Source organism: Mytilus galloprovincialis, chromosome 6, assembly GCF_965363235.1.
Source record: "Mytilus galloprovincialis chromosome 6, xbMytGall1.hap1.1, whole genome shotgun sequence".
Taxonomy (NCBI): Eukaryota; Metazoa; Mollusca; class Bivalvia; order Mytilida; family Mytilidae; genus Mytilus; species Mytilus galloprovincialis.
In genome coordinates this window covers 14365307-14387494 of record NC_134843.1, presented here as the reverse complement: position 1 = coordinate 14387494, position 22188 = coordinate 14365307, and the positions used below count along the sequence as shown (strand labels likewise).

General features: G+C 31.7%; 1 protein-coding gene across 1 annotated transcript; it reads left to right on the top strand.

Moving 5' to 3' along the window:
* The first annotated feature begins 354 nt into the window (after positions 1-354).
* On the top strand, positions 355-21446 carry LOC143077994 (uncharacterized). The gene is made up of 17 exons (XM_076253029.1): positions 355-668; positions 1985-2113; positions 3502-3633; positions 4978-5106; positions 6482-6619; positions 7285-7428; positions 7802-7909; positions 8877-9038; positions 9644-9751; positions 11171-11332; positions 14209-14316; positions 16200-16361; positions 16995-17102; positions 18097-18225; positions 19737-19880; positions 20543-20671; positions 21125-21446. The coding sequence occupies exons 1-17, from the start codon at positions 632-634 to the stop codon at positions 21193-21195; spliced, it is 2100 nt and encodes a 699-aa protein (XP_076109144.1). The 5' UTR covers positions 355-631; the 3' UTR covers positions 21196-21446.
* Positions 21447-22188: the final 742 nt, after the last annotated feature.

Below are 22188 nucleotides of genomic sequence, written 5' to 3'. Positions count from 1 at the left end.
TAAACTTAAATGATTTTCTGTCATTTCAACTGTTGTTTACTCTGAAATATGAACAAGATATGTTGTATTGCTATTATTGCATTATCCATATCATTTTATTCGTATTTATTATTGTTTATTTGAGACCTTAAGGTATGAAGGTAAAAGCAAAGTTGCATAACATAGTTTATCTGAAGTAATTCACAAAATTAAGATAATACTTTATAAAAGTCGTTTGTCCAAAGCGCTTGTATGAGTTAACATTCACCAAGAACGCTCAGACCTAAACATTTGAGGGCAAAGATGGCATACCATTACACATAATCTTTAGAAGCTATATGACAACACGGAACCCAAAAAGAACTACCAAACGTCATCTGAGGTCAAAGTTGCTTTAGACAGTTAGAACTTTAGTTTCTTTCTTAATCTATGAACGGGAAATAATTATTCAAATCCATGATTAAGTGAACATAAAATTGAGAATGGAAATGGGGAATGTGTCAAAGAGACAACAACCCGATCATATAAAAGACAACAGCAGAAGGTCACCAATATGTCTTCAAAAGCATTTCATACTTAAGTAAAAGATAATAAAAGTTTAATACATTGAATATTTCAGAAACGACTGTCAGTGCTTTCGGTTTTCTGTTTTATGAGCTTCGTAGACCTCATGTTTAGTACAAGTACAGGTAAGAAAGTATCCGTCATTGTCTACAATGTATATTGTGCCCTTCATGTGACTAACAAAACAGTAGCATACGTATACTGCCCAGTATTAGTAGGAGAATTTCAAAGAGTTTGAAAAAAGAAACTCCCATAGCATAACACCACAACACAAAATGGCATAACTTCAAAGATTCATACCATTTACATAAAATTTCCAATTGTTTACACAAAAGTAACCTCAGTACGTTTTAATCTACAACCACTTAAATGAAAACATTAATATAATTAAGATTCAAATTGTTGCTCAGTCTTTGTTTCAGAAAAAGGTAGAAGGTTTTGATCCATTAAAACGTTTAATCCCGCTGCAAATGTTTGCACCTGTCCTAAGTCAGGAATCTGATGTACAGTAGTTGTCGTTTGTTTATGTAATTTATACGTGTTTCTCGTTTCTCGTTTTTTTTATTTTATATAGATTAGACCGTTGGTTTTCCCGTTTGAATGGTTTTACACTAGTAATTTTGGGGCCCTTTATAGCTTGTTATTCGGCGTGATCCAAGGCTCCGTGTTGAAGGTCGAACATTGAACTATAATGGTTTACTTTTTTAAAATTATTATTTGGATGGAGAGTTGTCTCATTGGCACTCATCTTCCTATATCTATTTATATTTCTGTGTTGTATATTGTAAACTGCTGTTTGTCTTTTGATCTTTTTTTTTTCATTTGTATTCTATGACATTGTCAGTTTGTCCTCGACTTATGAACTGAAAATCTCTTTGTTATATTTTATCTACCGTTAAAAGGCACATCTTCTTATTTCTGACAAAACAATGCCTCACAATGAATTTTAATATTGAAATAAAACAAATATGAGACAGACAGAGTAAAGTTAATACAAGGCATTCTATCCTGAAGAGATCATATTATTGAAATTACATGTAGCTTGCTGATACAAACCATTAGTAATTTATAGTCGAACGGCATGTTGATAGATAACATGTATAATTAGACCAAAGATATTCATAGTTAGTATTCATATGGTACAAATACTTGATATAAATTGTAAAATGGGGGATTTTGTAACAATGAAGGGGAGGGACTATGCGTGTGGTGGAGTGGTTCGACATAGGACCCTGTCCTTAAACACCTATGGTACAAACAGTATTTTATTATGTAAGTGCTGAATAAAACTTTTATCAGTTAGTACTGAATTGTCTGAATTTAATTCAATAGATACTAAAGCAGAACAACTTGTATATCTAAACATACATTATATCCAGAACCGGGTTAGCCCGGCCCTTTTGAAGCTTACCACATATTTATTAAAATACATTTGTTATAGAACCAGGATATTTCGGCCCTTGTAAAGATGACCTTCATTGTCATTTGGAGAATACAGAATGCAATCAAGGACATTATTTGTGTCAATGTATACAAACACACTTCCAAAGAGGTGATATGTGCATTCCAAGTAAGTTTTGTTATATCTGTTAAGTTAAATGGGTTATCAATTTTGTGCATTAATAGTTATTTAAAAGCATTAATGTTCCCATATTTTTCTGAACTTGAGAGGAAGAGATTTATCATTGGTAATCATTTTAAACGTTTCAAATTTATGAAATTATATTCGTACATCAATGTTTTTGATACACCAATAACAAAAACTGAAATATATTGAATTGATACATTTTGTAATTATTCAAAATTATATCAGAAACCTAAATTTAATTATAAAATAATGAACTTGTTAAGGGGAGAGAATACTCGCATAACTTTTTCGAATTGGCACATAATACAACGGAATGTCACTCTGCAAATGGCACATCAATATAATTAATTATCTGTGCAATCGTCCTCCACCTTCAATGATGATTCTAAATTATGAATATAACCAAAAGTTGTTAATCTATATATAGTTAAGACTAATGAAAGCTAACCCACTGTAAAAATATTTCTTTGCAATTTTTTAAAACTTCCTCAGTGAAAAATGCTCGAACCACTTGACTTTCATAGCTCAAAATTAACGTTTTACACAATATTTGAATAAATCTTACCGAAATACGGATTTAATTTTAAAGTCCTGAACATTTCGACATTTCTTCGTATATTTTGATCAAAACCGGTTTTAACCAAATCATGGGGAACATTATTATTTGTAGATTTGTTTATATGCCGCTTTATAGGCTGTCAACCCCACTAAAACTTGTTATATCGTAAATCTAAATTGATTTATCTTTACAATGTTGTATAACATGCCTACATTTTGCCAATTCTTCAGCGGTTTGCAAAATTATTACGATTGACATACTTTGGTAGGATTGCTACGGATGATTCCGACAACAAATGTAGGCATGTTATACACCATTGTAAAGATAAATCAATTTAGATTTACGATATAACAAGTTTTAGTGGGGTTGACAGCCTATAAAGCGGCATATAACGGAACTTCGTCACCACCTGACATTTTTCTAAAATTCAAGTTAAGTACCTTGTGTTATAATAAGGTATATAGGAAATTTTTTTCTGAGACAAGTGCCTGTGCTTTATAGACATATAGATGCGTTCACAAAATTAGAAAAATAAAATAAAAGATTATAATTCATATTACGCATTCATTTCAATTTTCCAAAATGTGCCGTTAATTGAAATTGGATATCATGCGTATCAATAACATTTGATCATAGAAAGATACCCTCAAATTCATCATTCTGTCTTGACAATAATATCTTGGTGGAATTCAGATATACCCATTTGGGCTAACACCCTCGTATTGCATCTAATTCTTACAATGATTTATCTTATTAATTTCCATTTAATAATCATATAAAACTACTGATATTGTGTATATATTCCATATAGAAATCTCAAACGGTGCACCCTGCTCTGAAACAGCGCAGTGCACAGACACAAATGCTTACTGTACAGAAAATGTATGTAATTGCAAGGCTGGATATTTTGAAGATGCAACTAAAGAAAATTCATGTACAGTGGGTAAGTTTAATATGCTGATTTTAAGTCTTGAATTCTCTGTGTTAAATGACTTTTTGCACTAAATTTGACGAACAATAGCGTTATTGGGGTACTGATTGATGTTTACCGAAGACTGTAGCATATTTTTAAAATGGACATATTTTAATGTTATTACATGGGAGCCTTCCAACAGCAATTTTGCATTTGTCAAAATAATGAAATCACAGAAACTATTATAAAGTGTAGTAAAACTGTTATGCAATCTCTTGTTCGTTGTTTTGTCTTTTTTAGTGCTTAACAACTAGTTGTTATTACAGTATTTATCGGGGAATTTTATACTATTTTTGGTTTTAACTCACTAACATAGACGATGTATTAGTCCGTATTACGCACCGTGTCTGTAGCTATCGATCAGAACACAGAAATACTCCCGATTTGGCAGGAATGCATATTGTATGTTGAGATATTTTTGAATGAGTTTGCTTTTTCGTTCACCTTTTTGTGAACGTCTGATATCTCATTCCCTTTTAACTACAGCCATTACAGTGGTTTACATATAAACATACATTGATATCGAATTATACGTAAAACCTTTTATTCATACACATTTCATTAAAAAATGAAAGTTGAGGATTTCAAAAGATGCCGACTAGCCTTCTGAAATAGAAATTAAATACACTGAAATTCTCATGACTGTACACATGATCCTTAATTCACTTTGGTGATACTATCTAAATAACCTAAAATTAGTATTAAAAAAAAGCACGAGCTATCTCTTCTACTAGAACATTGCGTGTATAAATCCATGTTAAAATCATATTGGAAAAACAGAAATGTTTGATCAGCTTTAATAGAAAGCTTTAATAAAAGAAAATTCTAAACAGAGAGTGCCATATTAAATGGCAAAACCAACAGCTCAAATCGATCAAACAAATCGAAAACAATTGTCGTATTCCTGACCTGTTACAGATTTTTCTTTGGGAAGAAAATGGTGGATTAAACCTGGTTTTGTAGAATTAAGTGCACCAGGCGTATTGAAAATTCTTAATCAATCCAGAAAATTCATGCTTAAAAAATCACAACAATGCCATTTGTGCATTTGAGAAGTAAAACATTTTTAATTAAAGATTTAATTCACAAACATCATGATTGAATTTGTGAAATAACACTCAACCATTCTACCAGGCTGGTGAAACAAAAACTTAACAAAGATACGAGCCTAAGTTAGATCGCTGAAGAAAATTTGAACTTCCTATTAATATGAAATGCCATTGCTGAATATATTTTGTCATAGTTTAATATGTTCGAAATAAACAGTAAATGTTATATCATATTGGCAGTAAATCTATTTTATTTTCATTTTAGAAGAAGGCGTGGTTGGCTTCTGTCCTGACGTCAGGCATCCTTGTTATGTTGAAAACTCTGAATGTATCAACACCGTTTGTTATTGTCTACATACACATTACAGAGTCAACGGTGAACAGTGTATTTCAAGTAAGTTGTGTATTGAGTAGATAATACTACTTAAAAACATTTAGATCATAAGAAGTGAGACCCATGGACTCTATGTCAAAACATATGCCCGAGTTGGACGTCCATTATAGTCTGTGTAGGATGTACAAGTACGCAGTCAAGTCTGGTCATAACAGGTACGTTAAGTGGATGCCACGTGTAGAAAGAGTGTTACCACGCTCTCTACTTTTTGAGGTGGCCTATTATAAGGTCAAATTTAGTTCTTTTTCTTATATACCATTATTGTCCAGTATTAGGCTAAATTTCCCCGACCTGCATCCCTGAATGGTTTCTATTACAGGACCTACCAATTGTGTATGTATTTCTTATTTGTTCTCGTTCTGAATATACATAAAATATTTGCCACTGGACGTTAAGCTACCAACAATGAATCAGTCAATCAAACAATTACGATTCCATGATCAACCTTAAAGGACAACCAAGGGATATTTGGTAGAAAAAATGTATCAAAAATTGAATAAAGTTTTAACTAAGATTAGGTTTCATTCAACTTTTCAAAACGATGTAGACACAAATATCAGCATATACTAAGTATCTTCTCTTCCAATCACCGTCTCAATGAATCTTGTAGCTTGTCATTGAAAATGAGTGATCTTTACTACATGTCTCAAGAAAGCAAGCATATGACCTTTCCATAAAGACAGTCTTATAAAAATGAAGTGTAGAGTATGTTTGCCACTGATACAAATATTCATCAATTAATGTGGATAACAGAGTCTTATGTTTTGTTTTGAAAAAAAACCAAATCTTCTTTTTATTTACATTTTTGTTTGTGGGTTTTAATTTGTGGATATATTGTCTAGATTATTGTGAGGCATTATATATATATATATATATTAGTTTTATGTTTCTGTAACCCATAAAAAGTAAAATAACAAAAATACTGAACGACGAGGAAAATTCAAAACGGAAAGTCCCTAATCAAATGGCAAATCAAAAGTTCAAACCTTGTTAACAGCGTCATGTATAGAGACAAATTGTGTTGTTTGTCAAATCTTCACTTCATATGTTAGATTTTTATTATTATATACTGAGTACCAAACACTATATTTTAGCACATACAATTAATACAAATTATGAAATCTTATATACGCTACATTGTATATTGACACGTATAACACATTTTTAAGCACACGAGACCATCCACGGATTTTGGCAGGGTTCGTGTTGCTTATTCCTTAATTTTGTTGTTGTGTATTGTGTACTGTTTATCTTTTCGACATTTTTTTTTTCAATCGCTTAGTTTGTTTTCGATCTATGATTTATTTCAAATGTCCTTTTGGCATCGTATTTTTTACATTATATCATGTCTAATACATATGCTGTTTTTTTAAAGAGAAACCAAATGGTGCTGAGTGTACGGAATCTTATCAATGTACCGACACTCAAGCTGAATGTGTTGATCATTTATGTACATGTAAAGATGGCTTATTCGAGGACACTAACACCAATAACGCAACTACGTGTAAAGAGAGTATGTTCATTTGTTTCTAAATTTATATCTTAGTATTATATATTTCTGTCTTATTCCAAACATTTATCCGATTCTGAATCATCGAAATAAATTATTCACAACTCAAAAAACGGTCTGTTCTAAGTGATAGTTGTCTTGATTTAAATTGTCTAGAGACATCCGGGTGATCAATTTAAAGTGTTTTGCATCATTGACAAATAAACGTACACCAATATTTGTCTTTTCGACTTTGTTTTCCTTTTCAATGTGTTTTCTGTTTGTTTCCGTCTGATGATTTTGATTTGTTTATTTCCATCTTCTGCTTTATCATAATTTTTTTTGTAAAGATATTTTCGTCTCTCTCTATCTATATAGTTCTATACAAACGCAGAAATCTAGAAAACATCCTCTAAGATCTTCTTTTTTAACCAACCTCTATCGATATCATGCGACTAGTGTCTTATATAGTTTATGGCTACGTCTTAACTTTGTATTCTGAAAAGGAGAGGTGACTGTTCGATTTGGTGTTTCCAAGCATTGGGATTTCTCTTTGTGTAAAACGCCGCTACTTCCTTTCTACTGTCACAACAATGGCAACTACTTCAACTACGACAATTACTATGTGTACTGTAATCATTACCGTATCAATGAATACAAATTAATACTTATTTCTATACTATTTGTAGAATATGAATTAGGGAGTACCTGTTCCAGAGACATTTTAGACCAATGCGCTGATGATAATGCTGAGTGTAGGGTAGACGCATTCGATACCTATAAATGCCTGTGTAGAACAACTCACTACAAAAAAGGAAATAAATGTGTACCAAGTATGTATAATTCAAATATCAGCAGGTTAGTACTATGAACTTGATTCAAGTAACTGCGACCGGGCATTCTTCGACACATCATTTGCTCTTTGTGGGGGACATTGTTGATATCTTTTACACCTATATACTGATATATATCATTTTAATGGATGAAAACTACAGTCTCAAATTTACTCATCTGTTTTTAAAAACAATATATGATATACTTGGTGCATTGCAAACTATAAAGTATACCCTCTCTTTAACATGGGAATATATTAAAGCTTAAAACACTCGTGGAAATCTCATTGATGTCTGTCCTATCATTTACATCATTAATTACGTAATTTTCCGAACTCTTATTATTTAGTGATCATTGTTATGTTTATTAAAGGAATAGTGGAGAATGGAGAATGCGAACATGGAGGTAATGAAAAGCAGTGTTTAGACAAAATGGTTTGTAAAAAGGTGGATGGAGTATACAAATGCCAGTATGAAAATGGTAATGATTTTAATTAGTAAATTATAAATTTATAAATAAAATATGTATGAATTATCATAAACAAATGTAGTAAAAGCTGTTTTACGAACATTGGTATTATATTGATTAATTTTTTTTATAACATTCTGATAACGGGGAACCTTATTTGAAACGAACATCAAAGGAAGTATATTAAGATACACTGATTGACGGGGGTTTATTCTACATGCAGTTTACACTTGAATGTAGAACAGTTGGTCTTAATCAAATAAAAAGTTTAAACAGTTAAATGACCAAGCAATTTAGAACTCTATACTTAATCTGGCTATGATTGAGCATGCAAGAGGTAGAAAACATTTACTGTTTTGAAAAAAGTGCCACTTTTAACCACTTTGTTTTACAGAATTTAATTTTAAGCTTGTTTAATAAAATTTATTAGGCAACAAGCACAAACTTACGGAAAATAATTAACCAGCTCACTATGTAAACTTAGTTTATTTTAACCATTAACTGTAAAAGTTCGCCCCTACACAAATACACACACACAGACAAATACATATACATGTACACGATTTACTAGTAAACAACCAGTTTTGATCTGAAACATTAAATTCAGATTGTTCGGAGTGTTTTTGGTTTTGTTTCATCTTTACATAATAACAACATACTCATGATAAATGAATTATTTGAACAGGTGCGAAACAGTAATAAATTCTTTTGAAGACGAAACGCGCGTCTTTTAAATTTCAGTCCTGGTATATATATGATGATTTGTTTATACAACCACGGGATCGATGCCACTGCTGGCGGAGTTTTCATTCCCCGAGTTTATCACAAGCCTACTAGTCAGAACTTCTGTACAGCTTTTGTCTCACGTAAACATGTTTTCTTTTTATTATTACATTTGCAAATTGGTGCTGCACAAAATATATTTTACATTTTTTAAACGATTCTTGACAATCATTATGGCAATTTTTGGAATTTTTAGAGAGTGTATTAGGAAGTAGTTGTACAGCAAGTACCACAAACAATGGGTTTAATGATCAATGTACAGTTCCTGACGCTGAATGTAGAGAAGATATTGACGGTATCATTAAATGTCTATGCAAAACAACGCATTACCAGAGCTCAAATGACGATTGTATTCCCAGTATGTAACTTTTTGTAAATGATATAATATAATCAAATACATTTTTGTGTAACAAGAGTTAACATTTCTAATTGACTTGCTCACGTGTGATCGGGACATCTTTCACTCTAATACAACCGTAAAAATAATACTCAATACAAACTAAATCCAAATCCACAAGAATACATTTTGTTGATATCAGGTGTAGTTATAGGGTAAGAAGTTCTACTTCATTCACCTTATATATTACCCCTTGACATTGTTTAACATGGAAATGAGAGCAAGATTCCTCATACAACATATGGAACTTATCAACTGGGATAATTAATTGATAAAAAGGATACAAAAATTCATACAAAACATATCGGTACCTTTTTAAAGCGAATGCCATATTTAGTCCAGACTACTTAATTTTTTAGAATATACGCGAAACGATCTTCAATTTTTATTTTCACTTTTATTCATTTTTGAACAATGTGTGCATGGCTTATTTAAGACAACTTTGAACGCAACCATCCCTCGAGTAACGTAAACATAAACACAGTCAAAAGATATATTTGTCTCAATACAACAGTAACTGTTAACTAGAGTTTAAACAAAATAATGTTGTGTATATTATTTTTTAGGACAAGGTCTGAATGAAATATGCATAAAAAATGGTAGTAACCTTCAATGTGTGGAGGGTACCTATTGTAAAATGGCGGACAACATATATAAATGCCAGGAAGAAATTGGTAAATATATGTACAGTTGAATGTTAAAATAGAATCATTATATATGGATAAACTGTTGTAAACAAATGTGTTATATCTTAATCCGGGATATATTAAGATATATCAATGAAAGATATTAATTCCAAATTATAAATACAGGAAGAGACAATACCATGACATGTATTATTTCGCGGAATTTAAAGTCAAAACTATATTTAAATTATGAATTTAAAAGATAAAACAACGATTATAAAATAAATTATGAAAGTTCAGCAACCAACGCAAGTACACTATTAAATAATGTTCATTATATTCTTTTAAAGTTTTTTTTTAAAGTCATATGAAACGAGTTTCTGGTTATCAAAATTTTACGTAAAAAAATTGAACCAATGCATGCATGTATACTTACTTATGGATATTAGTTGAACCGATGTTTTTGTAGTTAATAATTGGCTTCCATACCATTTTGGCTGGTGAATTTCCGTTTTGAATATACTCGGAGTTCGATATGTTTTTGGTATTCACTTTTTACACTACGTTTTTATTATGTGAAGCTGTAATTCAAGACGGACATACTGTAATTATAAACGGATAAAGTGTGTATTCACATAATTATGTTTCGTTTTTATCATTACATTTAAGTATGTCAGAGGTAGAAAACCCTTACTGATTTGAAAACGTGCCATTTTATAATCATTATGTTTAACAGAATTTAATTTACCAGCTCAATATGTAAACTTAGTTAATTGTGATTATCAACTGTCTAAGTGGGCATCCTACACAAATACATACACACACAAACAAACACATATACATGATCCACTAGTAAACCACCAGTTTTGATCCAAAACGGTCATTTTGATCTGAACAGCTTTTAAAAAATTAAACACTCAATTATCAAATCATCCTTCTTGAAGACTAATTATTAAAGGTATCGACTGTTATTGATTCTGTACTGTTTAGAAAATTCGCTTGCAGTCAATTCAGATTGTTCATAGTGTTTTTGGTTTTATTTCATCTTCACACAATATTACCAACATGTTCATAGTACAGAATTATTCGACGAGATACACAACAGTACTAAATTGACTGCAAAAGAAATGTGTTGGTTGTTATAACGTATATCTAAGACATACAACTAACTAAAGATGAGCCGATATATAGACATACAACTAACTAAAGATGAGCCGATATATAGACATACAACTAACTAAAGATGAGCCGATATATCGGTTGGATTAATCAGTACGCTACGTTTTTAATTATTTACAGCTGTAACAGAAGATGGACATAATGAAATAACAACCGTATAAACTTTTTTTTCACAAAATGATGTTTTCAATTTATTATTACATTAACAAATTTATGCTGCACAAAGTGCATTTTTAATGTTTTTAAACGCTTCTTGCCAGTCTTCGAGACTATATTTAATATTTCCAGAGAATGCATTAGGAAGTAGTTGTACAGCAAGTACCACAAACGATGGGTTTAATGATCAATGTACGGTTCATGAAGCTGAATGTAGAGAAAATATTGACGGTATCATTAAATGTCTATGTAAAACAACGCATTACCAGAGCTCAAATGACGATTGTATTCCAAGTATGTAACTTTTTGTAAATGGTATAATATAATCAAATACACTTTTGTGTAACAAGAGTTTACATTTCTAATTGACTTGCTCAGATGTGATCGTGGCATTTGTCTCCCTAATACAATCGTAACCAAAATACTCAATAATAATAAATCCAAATTCACATGAACACATTTTGTTGATATAGGTGTATTTGAAGGGTAAGAAGTTCTACTTCATTCACTTAATATATTCGGTTATTGCAAGTCACAGACTTTTCAAGCCAGTCCGCATTGGCAAAGATGAAAAAGATCTTTCCTTAATCTATCCTTTGCCAACAAAGGTATCGATGGCGTCAACTAAAGCAATATCCTTCATCATAAATTAGTTCAATCGAAAATACCGCATTATTTCAAAGACCAGTCTGTACCAATCATTTCTTATACCTATACCAAACCTATTGCAACTAAAATTTTCCATTACAAACACGTTTACAGGATCTCGATATTGACGACTTCAAGTCTAAACCTCCTGATTGCACTTGTGCTAGTTCCCAATTCACATATAATCCTTCTAGTCACGTTATTACCGGTGACCTTAACATTGTTAATAACACTTCTCTACGAAATGTGTTATCGAAAGGTCCGAAATATCGTGAGCCTAAATCCATCAATTGGAAATACAACTTTAAAATTTTGATGGATTCAGTTGAGGATTATGTCAGGCAATGGGCTATGCGCGAGAAGGAAGACGTGGATACTCTTTCCAAATGGATTAAGGCAGTGAGGTCGTTGATACAAATCAGAATTAAGAAACTGAATGGGTCTATCAATGCCCATGCTACGTCAATCTTTAAAGACCCAAATGTTGCAAAACACCTATCCTACGTCAGTGACAAATATGTTGTTGTCCCCGCAGATAAAGCCCCAAACAACATCGTTTTTGTGTGTAAAACTCATTACATTATGTGCTTGATAAACGAATCAGGTATCGACAATTCACTTGGAAACTCAACATATACCCTCACGACACTTACCAAAGAGGAATTCCTGGATACTCATAGGTCTGTTCTGTGTTCCTTTGCAATTTCAACCAAATATGAAAAACTGGATCTTCCATCACTGTATTGAATACCTAAACTACATAAGTGTCCTTACAAACAACGGTATATTACTGGGTCTTTCAAGTGCTCCACGAAACCTCTTTCTAAATTATTAACATCTATTTTATCAGCAATCAAAGACAGGCTTCAAAGTTATTGTGAAACTGCCTATTCTAGAGGTGGCGTGAATCAGATGTGGATACTTAAAAATTCCAAAGATCTTTTAGAGTACATACAATCTAACTCTCTTTCATCTTGTAACAGTATTAAAACATTTGACTTTTCTACTCTTTACACAAGTATTCAACATTCCAAACTAAGAGACAAATTGAAAGAGTTGGTATTGCTTTGCTTCATAAAAAAAAGATGGCCAACGTAGATACAAGTATCTTGTCTTAGGGAGGGATAAATCCTACTTTGTAAAGGATCACTCTGATTCAAACAAAAAAATCTCTGAAACTTATGTTATCAAGATGCTTGATTTCTTGATTGACAACATATTTGTTACGTTAGGAGGACGTGTTTTTCAACAGAATGTCGACATTCCAATGGGAACAAACTGTGCCCCTCTACTTGCCGACTTGTTTCTTTATTATTATGAGGCTGACTTCATGCAGGAACTTCTTAGGAAGAAAGTTAGAAATATCCTTTAACTATACTTTCCGCTATATAGATGATGTTCTCTCACTAAATAATTCAAAATTTGGTGACTATATGGAACCTATCTATCCCACCGAGCAAGAGATAAAGATTACTACAGATACAGTTAAATCAACCTCATATATTGACTTACATCTAGAAATTGACAATGAGGGTCGGTTGAAAACAAAACTGTACGACAAAAGAGATGATTTCAGCTTTCCAATTGTGAACTTTCCATTTCTAAGTAGCAAAATTCCAGCAGCACCTGCATACGGGGTATATATCTCCCAATTGATACGATATTCCCGTGCTTGCATTTCCTATGATGATTTTCTTGATAGAGGGTTGCTGCTCATAAGGAAGCTATTAAACCAAGAGTTCCAAATGGTGAAGTTGAAATCATCCCTTCGTAAATTTTACGGACGCCATCACGATTTGGTTGACCGTTATGGAAAAACCGTTTCACAAATGATATCGGATATGTTCCTTACGTCGTAACTACAATCCCCTTCTCTTTCATGGATGTGACCTACCGAATTAGACTATTTACCGGATTTGTTATCACATAAGCAACACGACGGGTGCCACATGTGGAGCAGGATCTGCTTACCCTTCCGGAGCACCCAAGATCATCTTAGTTTTTTTAGGGGTTCGTGCTGTTTATTCTTAGTTTTCTATGTTGTGGCATGTGTGCTGTTGTTTGTTTGTCTTTTTCATTTTTAGCCATGGCGTTGTCGGTTTGATTTAGATTTATGAGTTTGACTGTCCCTTTGGTATCTTTTGTCCCTCTTTTACTCATGACAATGTTTAACATGAAAATGAGAACAAGATTCTTCATAAAACATATGGAACTTATCAACTGTAAAATTAATTGATAAAAAGGACACACAAAATTCATACAAAACGTATCGATACCTTTTTAAAGCGAATACCATAGGTAGTCCAGACTACTTTATTTGTTAGAATATACGCAAAACGATCTTCAAGTTTTATTTTCACTTTTATTCATTTTTGTACAGTGAGCATGGCTTATTTGAGACAACTTTGAACGCAACCATCCCTCGAGTAACGTAAACATAAACACAATCAAAGGATATATTTGTCTCAATATAACAGTAACTAGAGTTTAAACAAAATAATGTTGTGTATATTATTCTTTAGGAAAAGGTCTAAATGAAATATGCATAAAAAATGGTAGTAACCTTCAATGTGTGGAGGGTACCTATTGTAAAATGGCGGACAACGTGTATAAATGCCAGGAAGAAATTGGTAAATATATGTACAGTTGAATGTTAAAATAGAATCAGTATATATGGATAAACTTTTGTAAACAAATGTGTTATATCTTAATCTGGGATAGATTAAGATATATCAATGAAAGATATTATTTCAAAGTATCACCAACTTATAAATACAGGAAGAGACAATACCATGACATGTATTATTCCGCGGAATTTAAAGTCAAAACTATATTTAAATTATGAATGTAAAAGATAAAACAATGACTATTAACAAAAAAGATGGAAATTCAGCAACCAACTCAAGTACACTATTGAATAATATTCATTATATTCTTTTAAAGAAATGTTTTCAGTTTTCTTTTAAAGTCATATGAAAGGAGTTTCTGGTTATCAAAATTTTACGTTAAAAAATTTAACCAATGCATGCATACTTACGGATAACAGTTGAACCGATGTTTTTGTAGTTAATGGTTGACTTTCATACCATTTGGTTGGTGAACTTCCGTTTTGAATATCCTCGGAGTTCGATATGTTTTGGTATTTTACTTTTTACACTACGTTTTTATTATTATACCCCCGCTTAAAAAAAAGGGGGGGTATACTGTTTTACCTCTGTCTGTCCTTCCGTCAGTCCGTCAGTCCGTCCGTCCCATGAATATTTTTCGTCGCATTTTTCTCAGGAACTACAATACAAGGATTTCTGAAATTTGGTTTCAGGGTTTATCTAAGTCAGCTATACCGTGTGATGCGTTTTCAGATTGATCACTTGACAACTTCCTGTTTACCGAACACTTGTATGATTTTACACATGATAGCCAAGTTGAAAATTTTCGTCACATTTTTCTTAGGAACTACAATACAAGGATTTCTGAAATTTGGTTTCAGGATTTATATAAGTCAGCTATACCGTGTGATGCGTTTTCAGATTCATCACTCGGCAACTTCCTGTTTACCGAACACTTGCATATTTTTACACTATTAATATTATCCACTTGCGGAGGGGGTATCATCAGTGAGCAGTAGCTCGCAGTTTCACTTGTTTAAAGCTGTAATTCAAGACGGACAAACTGTTATTATAAACAGATAAAGTGTGTATTCACATAATTATGATTCGTTTTTATCATTACAAGTATGTCAGAGGTAGGAAACCCTTACTGATTTAAAAAAGTGCCATTTTATAATCACTATGTTTAACAGAATTTAATTTTAAGTTTTTTCAATACATATAAATTAGGCAACAAGCACAGGCTTATGGAAAATAATTTACCAGCTCAATATATAAACTTAGTTAATTTTGATTATCAACTGTCTAAGTGGGCATCCTACACAAATACACACACACAAACAAACACATATACATGATCCACTAGTAAACCACCAGTTTTGATCCGAAACGGTCATTTTGATCTGAACAGCTTTTAAAAAAATTAAACATTCAATTATCAAATCATCCTCCTTTAAGACGGATTTTTAAACGTATCGACTGTTATTGATTCTGTACTGTTTAGAAAATTTGCTTGCAGTCAATTCAGATTGTTCATAGTGTTTTTGGTTTTATTTCATCTTCACACAATAACAACATGCTCATATTACAGAATTATTTGACGAGATATACAACAGTACTAAATTGACTGCAAAAGAAATGTGTTGGTTGTTATAACGTATATCTAAGACATACAACTAACTAAAGATGAGACGATATATCGGTTGGATTAATCAGTACGCTACGTTTTTAACTTTACAGCTGTAACAGAAGATGGACATAATGAAATAACAACCGTATAAACTTTTTTTCACATAATGATGTTTTCGATTTATTATTACATTAACAAATTTATGCTGCACAAAGTGCATTTTTAATGTTTTTAAACGCTTCTTGACAGTCCTCATGACCATGTTTAATATTTCCAGAGAATGCATTAGGAAGTAGCTGTACAGCAAGTACCACAAACGATGGGTTTAATGATCAATGTACAGTTCCTGACGCTGAATGTAGAGAAGATATTGATGGTATCACTAAATGTCTATGCAAAACAACGCATTACCAAAGCTCAAATGACGATTGTATTCCCAGTATGTAACTACTTGTAAATGGTATAATATAATCAAATACATTTTTGTGTAACAAGAGTTAACATTTCTAATTGACTTGTACACATGTGATCGGGACATCTTTCACTCTAATACAACCGTAAAAATAATACTCAATAAAAAATAAATCCAAGTCCACATGAATACATTTTGTTGATATCAGGTGTATATGAAGGGTAAGAAGTTCTACTTCATTCACTTAATGTATTACTCATGACAATGTTGAACATGGAAATGAGAACAAGATTCTTCATACAACATATGGAACTTATCAACAGTGAAAATAAAGTGATAATAAGAATCCAGAATTATACAAAAAGTATCGTTTCCTTTTTTAAACGAATGTCATAAGTAGTCTTGACACTGCATACTGTTTTTTTTTAGAATATACGCGAAACGATCTCCAAGTTAAATAACATTTTCCTGGAATAAATAGTTTGCTTTTAAGTTAGTTGCATTCGACTTATTGGACTTAAACGAATGGTTTTGCAAGTAAACATCAAGATACTCAATTTTTATTATTTTCATTTTCATTCCTTTTTTAACAAAGATATATTTGCCTCAATACAACAGTTTCTAGTAATTATAACTAGAGTTGAACAAATGATGTTTTAGGAAAAGGTATAAATGAACTATGCATAAAAAATGGTAGTAACCTTCAATGTGTGGATGGTACCTATTGTAAAATGGTGGACAACGTGTATAAATGCCTGGGAGAAATGGGTAAATATTTGTACAGTTGAATGGTAAAATAGAATCATTATATGAATATGCTTTCGTACACAAATGAGTTGTTTCTGAATCTGGAGTATATTAATGAAAAGTATCATCGACTTATGAACACAGGGAAATACAATACCCTAATATTTATTAATTCGCAAGATTAAAATCAAAACAATGATTCATTTATGATATTGAAAATAGAAATGGTAAATGTGTCAAAGAGACACCAACTTTACCAAAATCAAAAACAACAGCCGAAGGCCACCAATGGATTTTAAATGCAGCGAAAAACTCACGCACCCGGAGTCGTGCTTCAGATTGCCCCTAAACAAAAATGAATGCTAGTTCAGTGATAATGGCTGTTATTGATTAACAATGACTATAAACAAAAAAGATGGACATTCATTAACCAACGCACATACGCTATTAAAAAAATGCATTATATCTTTTTTTAGGAAACATTTACCGGTTTCTTTTCACGTCATATGATACAAATTTCTGGTAATTAAATAGTTAAGTAAAAAAAAAAAACCAATGCATGCTTGTATACTTATTTAACGATAAAAGGTCACCGTGGTCCGATTGTATAGCATAGTTTAATGCCAAATTGGTTAGTGATTTTCCGGTTTGAATATCCCCGGAGATTGAAATTATCCGATTTTCGCTTCCAAAAAGTCCAATATTTCAAACAGAAGGATCTAATGATTATTAAAGCCCAATATGAATAACACCCATAAACCTCTTTGATAATGGGCATATTGTATTGCATAGGGTGATTCGGTGTTTTAATTTGTTAATATCATTCTTAGATATTGTCTCAATAGAAAGACAAAAAGTGAGTCACAAGTGACGTTGTATTATTCGTGTTAACGTTGAAAAAGTAAAATCTTATGGAATTGAAACATTTCTAAAGCATGGCATAATGTATATACTAAAAATCATAATATTTAAAATAATATATTGTCCTAATTTTATATCATACATTGTAATACAGAAACTTATACTGGAAATACGTTTACAAGCACAACAGAATTCAGTGATCCAAACACTAACTGCATCGAAAACATTTGTCAATGTAAACCTGGCTTCTTTAAAGACACAGACACAAGCATATGTCAACCTAGTAAGTGAAATTTGTCTTTATCTAAACTTACAACAACGTGCACAAATTCGTCGTTCTAAGATGACAATCAATACCTTTAGCAGATTGTTTTGAATGAATGTGTATCGAAAAAAAGGAAACATATTTTTCAAAATGTCGGACTAGTGTAGTTACTTGTATCGTCCCTAGACGTTTGGTACATCCTACCTTCCCTCGACGTTTTGTACATTTTATCTTCCCTCGACGTTTTGTACATTTTATCTTTCCTCGACGTTTGGTACATTTTATTTTCCTTCGACGTTTGGTACATTTTATCTTCCCTTGACGTTTGGTACATTTTAATTCTCTCGAAGTTAGTTACATTTCATCTTCCCATGACGTTTGGTTCATTCAATATCATCTCCAAGTTAGTTACATTTTGTCTTCGCTTTACCTTTGTTGCTTTGTTGTTTTCATCCTTTTTAATCTTCCTTCGACATTTGTTGCATTTCGTGATCTCTGGACGTTTCGTACATTTTATCTTCCCTCGAAGTTTGGTACATTTCTTCTTCTCTAGACATTTGGTACATTTCATCTTCTCTTGACGTTTGGTACATTTGATCTTCTTTAGACGTTTGGTACATTTTATCTTCTCTAGAAGTTTGGTACATTTCATCTTCTCTTGATTGTTTTAACTGTTTAAATTCTCCCTTGCCGTTGTCATCTTAATCTTACATATGTCTTTACTAAATTCCTTACTCTAAAGAAGACAAAACTGTAATACAGTTTGGTTGCTGTCTTGAAAACCATGTTTGTTAACATAATAATCTAAATTTTTGTTACAATATTAAAACTGACATTTTCAACAAATTGTCGAACACATCAATATATGTAAACGAACATAAACTGTATAATATGTTAATATATAATCTATATTCATATTATTGTCAGCATCTTCGAAGAAATGACAGCTCAACTATTCTTTGTGTAGTATAAAGGAATTTCACCCCGTAAACCGCCTAATGATTTCACGTAAATTCATTTATATTACCCACATAAATAAAAACCAAAATAACACTTCTAAAAACTGCTCTATCAAGTTTTAAAAAATATAAATAGTATATAGTCTATTTTAAACACATAGGAAATTCCTTACTCAAAGGAAAGAAAATATATTTATATTCCCTGGACTTTCGGTACACTTTACTCCAAACATCCAACTCCTACAGTTTATTGTATTCTTTTTTTATTTCCTTAATATCTAATTTAGATATTTGTATTTTAACTTAACAAAGATATGTTAAATTTTACACCTGTTTCGTATATATAATTGGATACTCACCACGTGAATCCATTCGAATGAATGAACAATTATGTAGGAATCCGTCCATTTTAACCGTTAAAAATACTAAAAACTGACATAAGTTGAATTCAAAATTAAATTCAAATAAGCAATTACGATGATGTTTTCCTAATTAACCAACCGTGCGAGGGCTGAAAAGCCTGTCAAGGTCACTGAAGACTTCCAGTAGTAGATGTTTCCCTTATTCTAGAAATTGGACTAAAGACTAGCTGTCCTACAAAATCTACTGACCAATGTGCTGACGATAACGCAGAATGTGACAAGGATGATTCTGGTGTTTTCAAATGTGGATGCAAAACAACACATTATAACAGCAACAACCAATGCTTACCCAGTATGTATAGTAATAGGATATAACTGGAATTTTAAAGTTTAATTATGATGTTATACTCGTGTTTTCGTCTTGGTAGACTTTTATTTTGCAATTTTTAGTTTAACTTGTTCTTCAACTGATTGTGTAAAATTGGTCAACGTTAAATATTCACACAACTTGTAATACATCTTCTTCAGATGCTTACTCAAAGTGAGAATCTAATCAGGGGTTATCTCAATCTCGTAAAAAACCTGTTGTGAGGAATATGGTATTCATGTCACACTTCTTGTTTTTTCTATCGATTATATTCACGGTATTCGTAGGATGAAGTCGGTTATATATTGTCATTTGTATACTGATATTTGTTGTTCGTTGCTTAACAACAGAGTCGAAAGATATCAGGGAGACAATTAAACTCATAAGTCGAAAACAAAATGACAACACAATTACTAACAAAAGATAATCCGACAAACAACAGTACACAAAACCAAACATAGAAAACTCTGATCAACACGAACCCCAAACAAAATATGAGGGTGATAAAATATCAAAGACAGTTTGAAAATATATATGCAGCCCACAAAATGTACTTAACGAAGAAATCATTTATTTCATAATTCTATAATTACAATGTTATCTGGTATTAAATATTAAAGCAGTATAAATGTTTCAAACTTGTTCAGGGAAGGCCGAAAACGAAGAGTGTGATAAAGGTGGACACGAACTTCAATGCTTCGATAATGCATCATGTGATCTTATCAACAATGTATACAAATGTATGTGTGATGATGGTGTAGACTTTAACGGCGAATGTAAGATTATTTTCATTTAATTTTAAAGTTCACAAACATAAGCCCGAACGATAAAAAAACAATACTACACATTAGAAGTAATGCTTAAGAAACTTTCAGAATCCAGGTATTGCTATTTTGGAAAAATTCAAGTGAATGAAATCAGATTATATTTACTAGAATGTCATGCTCGTGTTTTATTTCATTATTTCATCTTGAACGTCAAATTTGAGTACAATACACCTCTAGCCTATAATATATATATATATGTAGCAGTAGAAAAATGTGGCATAAATGTTTTCACATCGAATAGGATTCTAAAGTTAATAGTTCTTCGACTCTGAATAGACAAATGCTCTATACATCATTGGTTTGAGTACAAACAGAGTTTTTTTAAATTTGAATGCATAGAAACAGAGACCAATTAATAGTTTAAATTGTTTACAAATGACAATATTTTTTTTTCCTTTCAAGGTAATGGAGCAAACGAAATGTTACCAAGCCTTTTCTGTATGATCCTAACTATACTCGTCCTGTTACGTTGAAAAGTTATGATGTAGATGTAGATGGACTTGAATAACAGTGTTTTTTTTCTTTGAACTCTGTCTTCCTGAATTTTCTCCATTATCTTTTTATTATGATTGTGTGTATCACACGCTCAGCCATTGGCACTTTAATGTGTTTACAAGAATATCTAACTGAGGCGAATTTTATTAGTAAGTGATGAAACGTACTTGTATTCGCTTGAGTGTATCAAGTAAATATAATTTCAGAAATAAAGTGCCTTGCTCGCTTAGATTTGTATCATTTTTTTTATACATGTACATTACTATTCAACTGTTTTAATACAATATCGGTTTCGTTATAAATAACTTTTTATAGTGATTTAGATTTTAACACAATGTTGACTGCTGTATCGTTTTTTTGACATTTTTACTTATTGTGTCTGTCTGTTTGTTTTGTTCATGCATCGTTGTCAATGTAATTTGAGTTGTTTTGCTAGCAATAAAATCAGCTGAGGTTTAATTTAAAATATTCTACATAAGTAAATGTCTGTACCAATTCAGGAATATGAAATTGATATCAATTCGTATGATGTATTTGAGCTTTTGATTTTGCCATTTGATTAGTGACTTTTCGTTTCGAATTTGACTCTTTCATCTTGCAATAGTATTAAACATTTGACTTTTCTACACTTGACACAAGTAGTCCCTATTTCCCTATTTCAAACTAAAAGACAACTTGAAAGATTTTGTTCTGCTTTATTTCATAAATAGGAATGGCCACTTAGATAAAAGCATCTGGTTTTAAAGGGGGATAAATCCTACTTGTTAAAATAACTCTGATTCCTACAAAACGTTCTCTTGAAATGGATATTATGAAGATACTTGATTTCGGTATTTTTGACATTTGAAGGACGTGTTTCAACAAACATTTGGTACTTCCAGAGGAACAAACTGTGCCCTTCTTCTTGTAGAGACTTATCCATTTGTTCATATGAAACTGGACTCCTACAGGAACTTCATAAGAAGAAAGAA

What these genes read in the sequence shown, in the direction of transcription:
- LOC143077994 (XM_076253029.1), top strand. Translation starts at nt 632, where the DNA reads ATGAGCTTCGTAGACCTCATGTTTAGTACAAGTACAG. An exon ending in CGGTGAACAGTGTATTTCAA is followed by an intron (nt 5,107 to 6,481) that starts GTAAGTTGTGTA and finishes GTTTTTTTAAAG; the next exon opens with AGAAACCAAATGGTGCTGAG. An exon ending in CGCAACTACGTGTAAAGAGA is followed by an intron (nt 6,620 to 7,284) that starts GTATGTTCATTT and finishes TACTATTTGTAG; the next exon opens with AATATGAATTAGGGAGTACC.